Source organism: Passer montanus, unplaced genomic scaffold, assembly GCF_014805655.1.
Source record: "Passer montanus isolate IOZ18808 unplaced genomic scaffold, ASM1480565v1 scaffold59, whole genome shotgun sequence".
NCBI classification, from domain to species: Eukaryota; Metazoa; Chordata; class Aves; order Passeriformes; family Passeridae; genus Passer; species Passer montanus.
In genome coordinates, this window is record NW_024370926.1 from 1,884,301 (window position 1) to 1,902,212 (window position 17,912).

A 17,912-nucleotide genomic window follows, 5' to 3' on the forward strand; every position below is an offset into this window, starting at 1 on the left:
ACACTGCCAAGGTATCCTGACTTCTCCAGCAAAGTATGATGACCATGGAATCCCATGGGAAGCCGATGGAGTCCCTCAGCCTCCTGAGCTTGTTTGATGATGTCATTTGCAATGGATGGAGAAGCATTTCTCCAGATCAGGGTACCACTTTTGGGGCTTAAATTAGCCCCAAGGCCAGGCTTATGTTCATTAATAAGGCTGAAGGAAGGCTCTCCCACAACCACTGTACAAAGACTTTTCCAACAGATGTGAAGAAAGAGGAGCACACTTCAAGTATAATTTAAAATACATTTATTGTTTCATTTGCTCTTGCTTTTTTTCTTTTTTTTTGTTATACAAAGATGTTAAATAACTTAAATACATTCTCAACAGTCACTCAGAATCAGATTTATACCTACAAGCTGTACATATGAGGTAGAGAAAAATAACTTAGGCTCCCATAAGACATTGGAAAAATAAACAAAACAAAACAAAAGAAAAACAAGAAAAATACTAATCCTTCATGTTAGTATTCCCACCTCCCTTTAAAAGGAAATGCCATCCCAGGTGTGCAAAACAAATCCTAGACTTTACATTCCTGCTTTAAATTATTAAAGGTGGGGTGGTCCAAGGGAAATTCCTGGGCTGGTTTGGTGATTGGTGTTTCAGATGGATCCATGCTCAGGGGGAGCTGCAAGGATTATCACACATCTCCTGATTTTCCTGAATTCAGTCTCACCTCTGCTAACCTGGAAGTCTTTATCCCCTTCTACTGTCAGCAGGGAAAACTGGCACCTCCACATGGGCCAAACACCTTCCATTGGCGTTCCCGCTGACTGCAGACCAGGGGCGCTTTCCCAAGGGGAATTATTCCAGATCCATTGCACATCAGTGCCAAACACCTCTCCCAATACTCCTCTGGGAAGTCATCTCCTGGCCTTTTGGGTCATCTTGCCCAGTGCTAAGAAGGGTTTTTCCCATTTCTGAAAACACTCAGCAACAGCTGAGAGAAAGGCAAAATTCCGATGTTTTCCCTGACAGGTGAATTCGATGTGTCTGCATAATTTCTGGCCTCACTCCCCACTCCCTCCCTGCACCTGAGGAATTGTAGTTACAGGAAGCCAAAGTAAAACTGTGCTGCCAAATCCATTTTCTTTTCCTCCCCACCCAAAAATCCTCAAGATTCCCTTTTTATTTTATTTGCTCTCTTCAGAAATATTCTGTTTGTGAATAATTTGGTCTAATCCAATGTTAGTTCGTGAAAAATAGATCTAAAAGCTATTCTGTGGTAACACCCATGACCAGGTTTCAGGGGGTTGAGCAGATTCAACCAGGAGGTTGGAATGAGATGGATCTTAAAGATCCCTTCCAACCCCAAACATTCCATGATTCCTATGATTCCTCTGGACCTGATCCTGTGTTATACTGAGCCATGTGGTCCAGAAAGGCCACATCTTGTATTTCTTGTGGGAAAACGTCACTTTCTAAAAGTCATCACCTAATTAGCACCCTAAAAAACTGAAATCCAGGATGAGCTGGCCACGGAAGCCAGACTCAACCCAACAGATGTGTCTGCAGAGCTGGATAAACTGGGAATGAGGAGCTTTACTGCACCTGTTCCACAGGGTACAGAACAGACTGGATTTTACTGCAGCATCAACTGAGGAATTTTTCACAGGCACCATAATCCACCAGAAAATCACCTTAAGCAGCATCTACTCCATGAAAGTACCCTTGAGAAATCTGTCCCTTCATCTGGGGTCTCATCCAAGCCTACCCCAGCCAAAACACCCGACTGTATGTTCCCTAAAACAGGGCAGCTGAAAAACGACGGACAAAGGAATTCCAGACCTGGCCTGAAGGAAGGCAGATGTCAATGAGCGGCCTGACAACAAAATCTCCTCAGAAATTACTTTAGCCACTGCTCAGGTCTTCAAACCAGCAATCCCAAAAGCTCTTAAGAAAACAGGGGTCCATAAATCATTCCCCGCTTCTCAAGGTGATGGACAAACTTCCTGAATCGCAGCAGAGCGAATCCCCAGCTCCCCAGTTTCATACTGCCCCATTCAAATAGATAAAAGTTGCTTGTGTTGGATCAAGCCTGGAATTTGGTCCTCTTCATTTAACCTTCCAATGTACTCAGATTATGATTTTATTTTCCCCAACTACCTTTTCAAGAGCTGTTCTTCCCCAGCCAACTGAGCTCAATGGCAAATCCCTGATAATTGCAAATAGATTTGGGATTTCCTCCATCCAGACCCATCTCAAAACCAGGATGTTCAGTTAAAAAAGGGTAAACTTGAAAATTTAGGGTAGATTATTTTTTCTTTCCATTACAAGCTACTCATTTTTCATAACTCATTTTTAGCATTAATAATGATAATAATTAAAAATCCCCTTTGATTAAACACTGCTTGTTTCACCAACTGGAGTTTTTGATAACTGGAAGATAAAGAGAACATAATGTTTAGGACTTGTTTTGCATTTCTCCACATCCGGCATAAATGAGTCAGTCACACAGAATAGAAGCTTGTTAAAAAACAGATGACGGGTGCAACAATTATTTCTGTGGGTTTTTATTTCTTTTAATAGAAAATTCTAATATAAAACAGCAAACGTTTTCAGTTTGCCTTGTTTACAAAAATATTATATATTTTTTTTATATTTCTGACATAACTAAAATGCACTATTCAATAAAAATATTCTTCCATCAGCTAACTTCTCTTTTTTAAAAAATTAATAAAAAAGTTATATAAATAATGGTTGCACCCCCCCACCCCAAAACTGATCGGGTTGGATCAGCTTAGGAGAACCAACACTTTGACACTTTTGGGGGGACAGGGGATGAAAGGGGGTCAGGAACCAGAGATCTCCCCTCCACCCATCTGTCCTTCTCCAGTTACATCTGAGCAAAATCCTGTTTCTCTGGGGATAAGAAAAAGGGGGAAAGTTGCTTTGCACTTTTTTTTTTTTTAATATACATATATATATATGAAATGACACCATGAAAAAGTTCAGGGACCCAAATCCACCGCTGAAGTAGTTTTACAAAACTGAGCAATTTCACTGAATTGCACTGGAGATCCAATGGTGTGGTGGCAGAATCAGCCTCTCTGGAAAAATCCAGTTTAATCCAGCTGGGACAAAAAGGTTTTGCAGGACACTCCCCAGTGTTTTATACAGGAGCTCCCAGTCTCTTGTTTAGGGTTTTCCAGACTTGTGGATGGAGTAGCACTCGTGTTCCATGAGTAAATTAAACTCCAACACATCTCTCACCATCAGAAAACCCAGGCCTAGCACTCCAAAGGGTTTTGAGATGGTTTGACAGATTCTCTCCCAGCTACTTTTTAAGCTCCACTGGATTTTTCCAAAAGGAGGTTTTTGCCCCAGTTCCTTCTTCAACGATAAGGCAAACATTGGAAAACGCTGGAACTAAAGACCCCCTGCCCAAAACACACCCACAGCGTGGGGCAGGGGGGAGAAGAAAAATAACCCACGTTTGTTTTACCACCCTAGGTCAAAAGGCCAAGAAGACAAGTTCTCCTGATTTCAGAGTGTTAGTATATTTTATACACTGCCTATACATTTAACACATGTGCCTCGCTACTATTTAGTTATTTATAATTTTTTTTAACCACAGGAGAATAAACCTTGCTATTTACAATATATAACAGGCAAGTACTATATCCACATGAACATAAATACAATTTGTGGTGGTTTTTTCTTATTATTCTTTTTTTTTTGTAATTTTTTTGTCCTTTTTTTTTCTTTTTTGTCTTTTCTTTTTTTTTTAAATACTTACAGAAAGCATCCAGGCTTCAGTGCGTGAGTTACAATACACAGAAGAGCTCTTTCACTCAGTAGTTCATTCACTCTTTGCTGCTTTCTTCTAGACAAGCTTGGACAATCTGCTTTATTTCCTACCCATGTCTCTCTCCCCCACACTGCTGAACACACCAAGATTCCCTATCCCATCCCATCCTATCCCAGCATTTTTTTGGCCAGGATATCCATACCAACACTCCCCTCTCTTCTGCTTCTAGGGACTCATTCTCCTCTCACACCAGTGCAATGTGGAGTTACTCCAGCGAGGTCAACGGTGACAGAGACACCAGTGAAAAGGAGGAAAATGAGGCCCATGGTTTAAATATAACAATAATAATAATAATTAATAATAATAATAATAATGCACATAAATTGCGGCCCATCCTTTAATTAAGAACAGATTAAAAAAAAAAAAAAAGAAAGAATGGAGCCAGAAATAGTAATTCAGACCCCAAAATTCCTGTTTTGAGCAGGTTTGGATCTGGCTTTACTTTGAAGGGGAAGAGCTATTCTAGAACACACAAAAATGTAACAGTGAGTTTGCACATATGTGTGAGAGAGAGAGACAGAGGGAGAAAGAGAATTTAACATAATACCACATTGAAACCATAAGAAGGTCCTTCTGAAGGGCTTTACAATAAATAAATGTTCAATATTTATATATATATATATTTATGTGTCAAGGTGTGCATATATATCTATATATACACACTGAATAATAGGCTTCTAGGCGATTTATTTTTTAAACCATTAGATAAACTGCTCGGGGGTGACTTTCCCAAAAGCTGCAAGACCTTCCTGGTGCTTTGCTGGTTTGGAAGGTGGGAATTCCACATGTGGATTCCACCTTCGCTCCTCCAGCATTATCCCAACCTCCAGAATGGTACAGCAAATAAGGAAACACCAAAACAGAGACATTTTGCTTCACTCTGCAGAACCATGGTGCTATTAAACAGTAACACCCTGTCCCTCCCGCTGCCCCCTCCTCAAGATTTGATGCCAACGAGCCAGGCTAAATTGCAGGTATTTGTTACTAAGAAAACCCCAAATCTATCTTTTCTCTTCCCAGTAGATGCATATGAACAGCTTAAATATTAGTGGCTATAATTTGGGGGGGAAAAATTAAATAAAAGAATAAGGAAAAAAATACTTTGAAAAATAACGGTTCCTCTTGGCAAATTGCTCTCATTTTGTTTTACTAATTTCTACTAATGCTTGAGAATCTCCTCTTTTGAACACCAGATCAATGGCTTATAGAAACTTGGTGGAAATTGCTACTACTGGACAGTCAAAAATTGCTACCAAAAATCAAACAAAACACCCTCTGCTCCCCATTTTTTTTCCTTAGAAAGCTTCATTGAAGCATTCACTAGCTGCCTCCAATCCACTTTTATATGAAGAATATTGGCACGCCAAGTCCTAGACTGCAAATCTCCTCTTCCAAGCAAAAAAGAAATGCTGGAGGTTGTCATGTGTTTCACAGCGTTGGAGTGATGAACCCCTGCAGTCAAATTTCTGGCTTCTCTCAGGTTGTCTCTGTGTCAATTGGTTATTCCAAATCCATGAGTTTGTTAGGATTTAGCACGTGTGTTTTTAAAGTACAGTTCTCGATCTAGTGGTTAAAAAAAAAAATCATCTTAAGGTCATAGGGTTTACATACAGCTTGTGTCATGTACCACTGCCATGGTTTAGAGTAAATGGAATGATGACCTAGGAAAGAAAAGTCAACTCCTCCAGAGGTCTGATCCAGGCCAAAACGGCTGCTCCACAAGGCAAGACAGCCCCGGGTTCCAAGAGGCACTCGGATTCCTCTTGTCCTACTCAAGAGAAACACGTCCAAATTCAGCTGGAATAAGACTCAACAAGTTCCAGTTGGGATTTCTGAAGCAGTTACCACAGGTTGACCTCCATCAGCAAGAGGTGGGAAGAGGAGAGAAAAATAAATCATGCGCGAAGTGAAAATGAAACAAAAGTATCTAGTGGTTTAAAAAAAAAAATTAAATTTAAGACAGCGATAGTGCTAAAGAGCCTGCATTTGAGTGAATTGTTTTAAATAAAGAATAGGATTGGACTGAAGGGGACAGGCACGTCTGGTGTTCTGCTGTCTTCCCAACCTCTTTCTTGGATCTATTTCTGTCTGCAGCGTGGTGGACCCAACGTTTTCCGAGCTGTGCGTGGTGACGATGCACATGGGTACAGAGCTGTCATTAAAGAGCTGATGCTCCCAGTGGGTCTCTTTGTCAGAGCCTGGTTTGCTCCATGTGCAGAAACTCCACTGGAAGAACCTATCATTCCCTACAAATCCCTCTCCAGTTTTAGGTGAAATAAATGTCTGCTTCCAGCACCACCGCACTCAGAGTGGAAAGATCTTTTTTATCAGCTCTCTAAGCAGATGGATGAGCTCCAGGAATAAAGAAGTACAGGATATTCATGCCAAAGGGAATCTCTTAGCCCAGGAGTTCATGGAGGATGGCTGAAACAACGTTCCAAGGAGAAATGATCCGTCAAACTATGTAGACAACGAAGGTGAAGGTCAACTGGTGTCTAACCCCAGTGTGACAGGCACTTATTTCCACACGGTTGGACCTCATGAAAATTCAGTCTATAGGATAAACAAAACAAAACAAAACAACAAAACAAAACAAAAAACCCCAAAACAAAACAGCAACACAGCTGGGTCACCTGTACCCTACAAAGTGCTTATGTCTCAACATAGCTTCCAGATGCCAGAAGGTCAATCAAACCCTGTTTGTCTCCATAGGCAGTTCTCCAAGCTGGCCCATCCCCGGGGGCGGCCGTGCAGCAGAAGCCGCAGGTTGCGTCAGTCCTTGCAGGTGTAAACCTCCTCTCTCTGGGTGCACTGCTTGCACTCCACGTAGCAGCACCAACGCACCTGGCACTGGCACGGGCGCGTCACCACCCGGCTCTGCGTGTTGTGGCCCCGGCCGCAGCAGATGCTGTCGCAGTTCTTGTCCTTGTAACACTTCCGTCCCGAGGTCCCGGGGGAATACCGACTCATCAGGCAGAAGCTCGGGGAGTCGTCAATGTAGACGAGATCCGTAGTCCTTGGGATTTGATCGCTGTGGCCGGGGATGGATTTTTTAGGGGGGGAAATGTCGCCTTCCCCCGTGGCCTCGTTGGTGGTGCTGCCCACCTTGAGCGAGGTCTCATACTTCTGCTTCAGCTGCTTCCCGATCTCGTGGAAGGGGGAGAGCTGCCTCCAGCACGTTCGGACAGTGCAGGATCCGGACACGCCGTGGCATTTGCAGGTGGTCTCCACGCCGGCTTTGATGACCTGCAGACACACACACGGCCCCAAAGAGAATCAGTCATGGCGGAGGAAATCAAAACATCAAGTAAAACACGACATTTTCTAGAAGACGTTTCAGGGACACCAAGTTGATGACAATACAAAAAAGTATCTGTTGGCAGCAGACAGAAAACACATCCTACAGGAAATACTTCAAAAGGCTCTTAGTTCCCAGAGTATGATGTTCACTTGCAGAAACTTTGCTTAATTGGCTAATTAAAGATACTGGAAAGGTGCACAGAGATTGTCCAGTGCTGCCACTCATTGTGTAGACAGAGATCTGAAACTGTGACACAACTAAGAGATTAATACATATTTTAACACCTATTTGTCTTTGTCAATAATAAGTAGGTAAGATATAAAAGTGGAAGAAGTGGAAAGAGGTGGGGTGACACATACTCCAGAACAGGAGCGTGGACAATAGGAACCTTCTCCATACGACAGGTCCTCAAAGCCAAGTACAAGAAGAAGCAATCTTAGTTTAGCACCATCAACTGGCCGATGCTAAATAAAGGATCCCATCCTTTTCAAATCAAGTGCAATAAAGAAATTTCACGGCACAAAACCACATCCATCTACTTAGAAACAGCATTGGAATGTTCCAGCTCCCTTTCTCCAGAGAGAGATTTACACTTGGTGACCTCCATGAGCAACACAAGAGCAGAGATGTTATTTGGACAGCCACAGATACCCCACATTTTGCCCACAGATTATAAACACAAATTTGTATTTCTAATTCTCCTACCCTGTCCCTTCACCAAAATTAGGTTCTGTTGGCTTTAAATGGGTAAGGTACAACCACCCCTTAAAACAGCAGGTAAGGACAGAGTTTGTTTGACGGAGCTGGGTCCTGACAAGGCACCAAAGTAGTGTTGGAAGTGCCCTTCATTTGGGCATCTACGGTACCTAAAAAAGAAGAAAACAACCTCCCCCCGTGCCCATGATGGCATCTGGCTATGCTGTGGCCTCCTGACAGCAGAGGACTGGCTGCAGTCCATTTCCTGACCATCCGGTTCTTAATTATTTGGCTGCACAAATCCTGCTGAGCCCCATGTGCAACCGTGCAATAGGTCATGGACTCGGAATTGGGGCCTGGCCCAATTGTGATATTCCAGAAACATTTTTAGAAAGACAATATGCATAATGCAGCCTTCAGCAGAGCCTGTCCAATGGTCACACTTCATTCCTGTGACAGCCAAAGACCTTTGCAAGTGCAATCCAATAATACACAGTAGCATTCAAAGCGGTGACGGGTTACAGGGGGAGATGTGTTGCTGGTTATAGCGCTCAGCTGGGATGGCTTGGGTAAGGGCTGTCACGCTTTGTGTGCCAAAGTGTCTCGCCAAGTCCACAAGAAATCCCACAATGTCAGACAAGAGCGTGCAGAACACATTTCAACACCGAGGAGGAGGGGGGAAAACCCCAACCCTCACCCGTCCCCTCCCTCGTGTAAAGTCCCGTTTCACTGCTTGTCCAGAAGTGAGAGCTGAGTTCGTGTGAAACAAAGCTCCTCCACCTGATTTCACGCCCACACCATCAGCAAACCGGGCAGAAATTGCTGGGATACTTGGGAAAGGGCTGCACACTGCAGTCATTCATCAGTTCAGGCTTTCCTCAACCTTTCCTCCTCCCCCAGCGCATTTGCATCTGCTCCACCTGGAAAAGGAGACAACCCCCATTGCACAGGAGTTGGGAAAGCAAGAAACCAACGGGAACTGGCTCAGCTTGTAGTCGTGCTCCTGGGCTTGGAGCTGATTGAACAAGACAGGGTCATGAAACTCAGGAAGGGAACCTGGAGTCGGGGCTGTTCTTGTCAGGAGCCACCTCTCTGGAGATCTGTGGGAGTGCTGACGTTGCAGGAGCACTACAGCCAAGGCGTCCACGTGGGGCTGGTGGATACAGCCCAACACGTGTTGGAAAACCTGATCCTGATGGATTGGCAGCTGGCTGATGGCACAGGACCTTCAGTCAGGTGTAAGCATGTAGGTTTAGGCAGTTGAATCACATCAGCCAGCCAGGGTTGACCTCACCGAGGCAAGCGCTTGAGTTTAAACACCTCAGTCTGAGAAACACCTCAGAACTCTCATCGCAGTCAGGGCAGCCAAAGCAGGGGAGGACCCTGCAGTGAGGCAAACACCTGCTCCACTGAACAGCTCTCCAGGCTCCCACTGACAGCCGAGCACATCTCTATCACCAACAGGAGCCGGGGGACCCAGCCCACACAGACGCACCTCAGTTCAGGGGATTCTGTGAGCAGCATCCCACCCTCTGGGCCAAACTCAGGTGTTTAAATATTTCCACCTAGCACTAACTGAGGTGCTTTAAAACATTCTCCTTGCACCAGCTGTCCTGGCAGCAGCATAAAGGTCTCTCAAGGGGTACTAGTAAGTGTATTTAGGTAATTTAATTCTGTTCTCCTCATGTGGGCTCCAACAAAGTTCCACATGAACCCCAGTCTGGATTTTCCCGACTCGCTTCTAGCTCCTTGTTAAGCAGTGGCTGGGACAGCCCTGGTGCACCAAAGCATAAAAGGTTTCCATTGTCCCTCTCCCCATGAATGCACCAGTTCATGAAACCCAGCGTGTGGATTTTCCTACGGCTGCCGTGCGAGCGCGGTGCATCCCAACCGCCCCGTAAAGCTTCTCCTGGAAGGACCGGGACGGGCTCAAGAATGTTACGAGGCAGCAAGAGTGAAAATCCTAGAAAAATTCCCGGCCCAGGCAGCCTCCCCTGCTGCTGTCAGTCACGCTGCAGCTCCTCGAGGCGCTGCGTGATGGGGAACTGCTGCCTCCGGGCCCCAGCCACCCACGAGCCAGAATGAATCTTGGCAAAGCCCTTCTGGTTCCCGTCCCGCTCCCCAGCTTCCACAACGACCTTTCCTCCTCTTGCTGCAAGCTCCTGTCAGAGACACTTAAATCCACCTCATTTCTTCAGGAAACAGAGCAAGACTGATCCAAGTCAGCAGGTTGCTTGGAGAAAGCTTTGCTGGCTGGATCCTGGGACAAATGTCTGGATCATGCTTTCAAACCTGAAGGGCTTCTATCCTTCTTCCAGGATAAAAAACACTGTTTTTATTTCCAAAAAACTCTTGATTACATGAGGAAGAATAAGGTTTTAGCATATAAAATCATATTTCAAGAGCTGTAGTAGCTCCTGCTTTCTTTTCAAGGCTCATCACAGTTCAGAGCCTGATTTACCTCCATCCTACACAGACCTGACTGAACTCACCACTGAATAATCACTTCATCCACACCAAGGATGTGGCCACCTCCACCTTTGTCACAGATGTGAAGCAGAATGGCTCAGCTTCCATCCAAGGCACAAAATATTTCATGCTCCCCGTGGCCCCAACTCCACAGCTACCACACAGCAGTGGGGTTGTAGCAACTCAGGAGTAACAGCAACAACGAGCATCCTTTTTGTACTGTGTGCTGTAGAGAGCTCCCACCATGAAAACAAAGCCAAACAAAGACAAGTGGTGGGTCAGGAATGGCATCACACATGGGAATTCTGTCCTCCCACTCTCCTCTGAACAACCACCTGGTCTGGCAGTATTAAACAGAAGAGTTTGGGAGGAAAATAAGGATTTTTAGCCTGACTTAGGAACACAAATTCCCACTGACCTTGCCATGAGAACACCCAATACAGACAAACGCAGAATGAGGAAAACACAAAGCAAGAACAGAACCCTTTTTCCTGGGGTTTTCCTGCTCGGAGGAAATCAGATAGCGCTGCTGGACTGCCTTCCCAACTGGCTTTACATGGGGAAGAGGGATCACAGCAGAGCATTGCTATGCAACATGTAATCCTTCCTCCCAACAATGGTGCGCCGCGAAGCTCAGACTAAGTGCCCCCGTCATGATCAGTCTCAGACATGCTGCAACACACAATTTCTCAGTGTTTTAGCTGAAACGCCGAGGACAGGATTCCCATTCATTCCCAGCTGGGTCACGGGGCTCTGGCAGTGGTTGTTTTTTTTTTTTTTTCAGACAACTCTTGTCTGGGCAGCAGCAGCCCAGGGCGGACACCCGGCCGTGGGAATTCCTCGCTCATTGCTCCGCTGTCGTCATGGCTGGGCTGTGGCTCCAAGGCTTCAAACCATTCGCTATGGTTTGGGGGAGAGGAGGCAGCAAAAACCCTCCTCGCAGGCAGCCCGTCCAGGGAAAAGCCTTGCCTGGCTTTGGGAAGGGCTTTGGGATGCTTCCCCACAAACCCAATCCCCTCCATCCCCCTCTTCAATTTAAATAGGCTTAGTCATCCTCTCAGCTCAAGTATTAATGTTTGTTTGGACAGCAGCCACAGTCCCCACACACAACCAGTGGCCAGACTTGTCCCTTCACACTGGCCAATGCCACTGGCTGAACTATAAAAGTTTCACAGATTGTTAAAAGTTTTCCTTTCTTTTTTCTTCTACCTTGTGAAAAACCCCTTCTTTTCAGCCTGATCTCAACCTGCTTTTTCAGAACAGTTTTCCCCTCCCACCACCCTTCCCTCTTTAAAAAATAGGAACATTCATATTTTAGTGACATAGGTATTAAAACACAAACATTTAAGCATAGAACAACATAACCCTACTTAAAACTGAGAACTTCAGAAGTATTTTCCCCATGCTCAGTATTCCTAGCATGCTTCCCATGCTAAAAAAGATCCACATAAACAACCAACTGCAATCACTTATGGGACACAGCAAGCAATTTTTTTTCCAGAGTATTGATTTCCAGGCCTAAGAAAGGCTTTGGCTGAGCCATTCTCAGCCTGAAAGGAGAGGAAAATCCAGAGAGCACGCCTGGGCATTCCTACCTGTCATAACCTGCAGCAATTAATACCAGTGGTGGCCCTGAAAACTGATCTGTACATTAAGAGCTCTTCTCAGGCTGTTATTTGCTGGGTTTGATTTGTACCTTGGTAAACATGTGATGCCCCATTTCTCACTGCAAACACATCCCTAAAAAACTGCCAAAAAGGATGCTTTATGCCTGTTGTTTTTTTGCATGCACCAACTCCAAAATAGCAATTATTACACATCATGAGGGCACAGCAAAACCTGGAGTTGGACTAGAACCGTGTTAATGAGCAGGAACTGTGTGAGACTGGATGGTCAGTGCTTGTAAACACTGTCTCTGCAACAGGAGAGTTGTGCCTCCCTCCGCCTGTGTGTGACCTTTAGTGAGTCACTTAATCTTTCTGGGTCTCAATTTCCCCCCTCTGCCCAACGGAGCTCCAGAAATGAAGAGGGTGGCATGCTCTGATAACGTGTTATGTGATAGCTCATGAAGTTCCTCAGACAGATGATAGCTGGGCAAACATCTCCCTGATATGGAGAGTGCATCTCCAGCCCTGCAGAGAGATCCCTGCCAGCACTGCCTTGGGGGGAAAAGCCATTCCTCAGATGGAATTCCAAAATAAGCAAGTCAACAGCAAGGGAAGGTCCAGGCACCTCCCACTATCCTCTCCAGAGCATCCCAGATGGTTTCAGGTGTAGCTGTCTCAGGATAGGTCTGGACTTGAAGCCTACAAGGGTGACAAGGACCATGACAGGGGTCGGGACAAGGCGACCTTTAAGGTCCCTTCCAACCCAAGCCATTCCAGGATTCTGTGATCCTTCAGAAACACTTGCTTTGCACAGACCAAAGCATCTTGTGCAAAAAAACAATGAAGCCTCATGAAAGGAACCAATTTCAAATCAGGAAACTGCTCGAAGAGAGATCTTTTCTTCTTCTTCATCTCTACCTCCCCATAATTTTGTAAACACTCTCAGCTCTCAAGACAACTGAGGTTATACACGAACTTCAGGCAAAGATTTGTGTCCCTCCTTCTGGAAGGATGAAGGAAAAAGGTAGTGAGAACATGATAATTTTTTTTTTCTTGGGTAACAGCAGCCCCTTTTAATTGTGCCCCTTGGATCTGTAAGACATGCTTGACCAGACATACCTCTGGAAGAGGTCAGCACTCCTGGGATTAAGAAACTTAGCAACGCTCCAGAGAGGGAGTTGGAAAGTCATGTTTAATGATACTTGGCTGAGAAACTGGGCAAATTTAATTAAAACATCACTTACTCAAGCCCAGTGGAACTAATTGAGTGCTCTAATATTCCTCCTTTTCATTAATGGGTTACAAAAGAGGGCTGCACTTGTGTGTACAAGGGGGAAAAGGGGGGAGGACAGAGAGAAGATGAGAGCTTTAGCAAGGCTGCCTGGGCTTCATTTAATATAACTCAGAAACTTCATTGCTGGCAACAGAGCTCTAATACAGTTGACTTCTCCCCCATCCCCTCCACACACACATCTCCCCCCAAAACACCCTCTCCACCCAAGACCCCTCGGAAAGAATGGCTGAATGAGGGAGAGCAGATCTGGCAAAGGAAGGGAAATTGCTTTTTTAATAAGTGGTCTATTCAGAGCTCCTGCTTTTCAATAAAGAGAAGGCTGGAGAAGTCCTGGTCTAATTACCTCATCCTCACACTAGACAAGCTCACCCTTTCATTAACCACTGAGGTCATATCATATAACTTGGTGAGCCACCACGGGCACAACATGTTCAGTGATTATTTCACTGGTGGCAGCAAAATTACAGGCAGCCCATCAAGGTTGTAAAAAGCAGAAGTAAAATCATAATTAAATGAGAACGTCTACCAAGAGACACTAAAACTAGGCGGGATAGGATCATGTCACCCTCGCAGAAATACACGGATTGTTTGCTGGTGTGACACCATGGAGAAACTGGTGTGGTGACCAGGAGGGGAGAGGGTTGCTTGCCAAATTAGTCAGTCCAGCACAGGTCCTTTTTTTGCTGGGTCTCAAGGGACTATTTGTATGTTTTGCCATGGTTGGGAGTAATTAGATGGGGAAAATGACACGTAAAGAATCAGTGAGGGACCACCAAGCTTGTGCTGTGTCATTCGTAGAGACTTCTCCACTCCCTCAGTGAACACACACATCCACCACATGCTGCAAGAACTCCAGCTCCAAAATGGCACAAACCAAGGCTGTCTGCACCCCTATACTGCCTTTGACCCACCCCAAATCAAATCCAGATGAGTTATTGTTCCAATAACCACGCTAGGTTAGTCCAAAGTGGTTTCACACTGCTGCAGTCAATGGGTGAGCAAACCCTACTTGATAGTGGCAAAGTCTTTATGGCAGGAGTTGGTTGGTGAGGAGCTTCTTTGAAGACACAGAAAACGTGCTGAGAGTCATCTTTAACTCACTACCTTCCTCAAGGAAAATATCCACAAACTCAGCAAGGAATGCAGTAGTGCTCTCAGCCTCCATCCTCCCAACCCTGCACTTGCACTGGGAACAGGAGGATGAACGGAGATCAAACCTGATATTAACCCACCCCTGAGAGCAAGCAGTGCCAAAGACAATCCATCCACCACATCAAGAGGGTCAAACTGGTTTCAATATTCTGGAATCTGAAGCAAGTATTGCAAGTTTTGACTTTGTTGTCACAAAGCCAGCATGGGTCCTCACTCTGATCATCATCTTAGTGACACCAAGTTGTGCCAGGGGTTTAGGGCCACATATCCCAACCATACAGATGTGTGTTCTCCTGATCTTCTACCACCACCCTCCTGAAAGCTTCCTCCTCAACATTCCCTCCTTCTCTGCCTGGCTCCATGGTGGTGCTGTGAGCCTGGTGGGGTGCTTGGCTTGGCTTTCAACCACGCCACGGCACAGTGAATTATTATATCCAGCAGCACAAACAGAGAAATCATTTCAACTGCTGCTGCAAACAGGCAAAGGAAAGCTGTCACACAGCAATCCCAACTCGACAGACATGTTGTGGGTGGACGAAAATAGGAACACTGGATCACTGACCTGCAGCAGAGGTCTGTGACTTGGACTGCCAGGAGGGCTGTCGGTGTCTGGACAACCGTCACAACTGTTACTCAGCTGTTTAGCTGCAGATATCACACTGTGAAACCACTGCCAGTGGCCAGAGTCCCACTGTGCCAAAGCAGAGGGTTGCTGGAGAGTCCTGCATCTTCCCCTGGGAGCTAACTCACAAGGATCAGGACACAGAAGGGAAGGTTCAACCTCTCCCGCTCATCCTTGGAGTTTGTTTAGCTCAAAGTCATGCAGTGTAGAGCACAGATGATAATTAAGGACACAAATCCTAAATCCAAGAATGGCCTCAGCCATATGGACATCCTGACTTCAGCTCCTGGGACTGGGAATACTGGGAGTTTGGCCAAACCCATCTGGGTGGTTTTTAGCCCTGCCACTGTTGGTGGATATTCCTGGAGCTACAAGGACTTGCCAGTGGCAGCCCAAGTCACAACCTTGGAGGTTTTGATGAGACTGTATCGTGTGACTCTGGAATGAGAGGAGAGCCAGGACATCTCACAGAAATGTCCTGGAGCTACAAGGACTTGCCAGTGGCAGCCCAAGTCACAACCTTGGAGGTTTTGATGAGACTGTATCGTGTGACTCTGGAATGAGAGGAGAGCCAGGACATCTCACAGAAACATCCAGCATGGAATCACAGCCTCCATGGGCCACCTTCTCCACTGCCATCCCATCTGCCACACACACAACTCCAAAAGATGGCACAGAGCAACCAACACAAGGGTTGAGACAAGTTCCATCATCCTGCAAAGCCTGTTTCACACGTCAAAGAGCTGCCACGGGAGTTCAGAGACACTGAGCCCTTTAATCCAGAGCAGGAAAGCTGTCAGCCAAAACCAGACACCAGCTAAATCCAGGATATTTCTAATCCTGATCTCAGCACTGTCTAGGAGCATCTGGTAGTGGGGAGAGGGGGAGACACTCTGCTGGCCAGCCCTGGCTGGTGGCATTCCCCGATGCCCCAATTCCGTCGCAAGGAATGACATTTTATACATAGACACAGCAACAACTGAGCTGGGGTGGCCATTCCTAGAATGCACAACTGGCTGGGCTGCATTTGCCTGGGAAACTGGAGACCCAGGTCCCCCATCCCAGCCCCAAGCCTGCATCCAATCACACAGACAATAACAAGGCTCGAGGGCTATTTCTGGCCTTGCAGTATGTCCCCCTTGGAGGTTGGTGCAATGAAACACTGATCCTAAGCACCTGTGCTGGCCAATCTGAGGGATTTTCGTGTTGGAGCAACTCTAGGCTAGGTGCAGCCAAGCATATTATGGGAGAAGGTGGAAAGCCTCTTCCTTTTCCCCTTGCTGGGATGACCCAGCACTTGCAGACACTTTGTCCTTTACATCTGTCACGGAAAATGCTGAGCTGGAAGGGACCCACAGGGATCATCGAGTCCAAATCCTGGCCTTGCACGGGACAAACCCAAAAATCACACCATGTGCCCTAGAGCATTGTCCAAATGCTTCCTGAATTCTGGCAGTCCTGCAGGGAGGCCCCTAGGCAGCCTCAGAGGAGGTGTAAAGAGCAGGAAGAGAGGATAAAGATGGGAAAAGAAAAAAGGGACTCTACAACCAAGCACCATCTCCTGCTCTAGGTGACACAGAAGGTTTCTGTGCTCTAGGTGACACAGATTTCTGCCAGAAGACAAAACTAAAGGGACTGTTAGGTCTGAGGTCAGACAGAAGTTAGTCTCTCCACCCTGGTTCCCTGCCAGCTGTTTCTGCAGCCAGTTTTAAAGAAACCTGGCCAAGGAGATGCTACACTGTCCATGCTCTACTGAACTGCTGCAAGAGAAGTGTCCCTCAATTATGTTGTGGCAGCATAAAACACTTCCTCTGTGTCCTCCTAAGCCTGAGGAACCTGTATTTACATCCCTTTGTGGTGTGAAACCTTCTCCTCCCTCTGGGAAACCAGCATCTTTGTCTCCACCTCATATTTCCTAAACCTGGCCAGTCCCATTTCTTTCCCTCTGGTCTCTCTCTAATGGTTTTGCACAGTGAAAACCAGGGCACAATCCCACAACTCAGACTCCTCCCCTCCAGAAGGAGCACCACTCCATCCATTTCACATCCAACACTCCTATTCCACACCCAAAACCAGCATTATTCCCCACAAAACAACATGAACCCCCCACCACCCTGCGGCGCCTTCGACGCACCTTCATGCCCACCAGGTTGTTGTGGAAGTCCACCCTGGCTCGCAGGTCCTTGTTGGGCTTCCTCCCCAGGAACTCCTTGACGAACTTGTTGCTGTACTTGAGGTTGTCCCCACAGCCTCCCCACTGCCAGGCCTCCCTGTTCTCCAGGTCGGGCGCCTCGTCGCAGGTGCAGCGCTCCATGCGCCCCGCGCTGCACGCCTTGGCCATGGCGTGGGTCAGCCCCGCCGAGGAGATGGCGTACAGGAAGGCCGTCTCCTTAAAACCTGCAGGGACAGGAGGGAGAGGCTCTAATTGAAGCTTAAACAAAGGGAAAAAAACCACAGGAAATGGAGATAAAAACTACAGGGAGAAGAGCGTGAGTTGCGTCACGGAGTAATAGAGGGTAGGGTTGGAAGGGACCACAGAGGGAATCTGGTGGCACCTCCCTGCTCCAGCAAGGCCATCCCAGAGCACGGGGCTCAGGATTACATCCAGACCACTCTGGGATATTCCCAGTGAGGGAGACTCCACACCAGTGCTCAGTCACTGCCCAGGAAAGAAGTTCTTCCTCAAGTTCGGGTAGAATTTCCTGGGCACCAGCTCCTGCCTGTTCCTCCTGTGGCACTGCTGGGCACCTCAGAGAAAAGCCTGGGCTGTGCTCCTGACAACCTCAAAGCATCCCTGATGGTGAAGAGGGCACGGGGGAGGGCAAGGAATGATGGACAGAGGTGGCACAAGCCAGGATTCAGGAATGCAAATGGAATCTGGCCAGCTCGGTGGCTGTCATTCTGTGTCACTCACAGTC

The 17,912-nt window shown here is 46.5% G+C and overlaps 1 protein-coding gene across 1 annotated transcript in view; it reads right to left on the reverse strand.

The window, feature by feature from the left end:
- Positions 1-274: 274 nt before the first annotated feature.
- Positions 275-17,912, reverse strand: part of WNT9A (Wnt family member 9A) — a 59,731-nt gene continuing 42,093 nt past the window's right edge. The window contains exons 3-4 of the mRNA XM_039726540.1: positions 17,129-17,391; positions 275-7,099 (exon numbers count right to left, since the gene is read on the reverse strand). Of these exons, the coding sequence (XP_039582474.1) occupies positions 6,626-7,099; positions 17,129-17,391 (737 nt within the window). The 3' untranslated portion in view covers positions 275-6,625. The remainder of the gene's footprint in view (positions 7,100-17,128; positions 17,392-17,912) is intronic.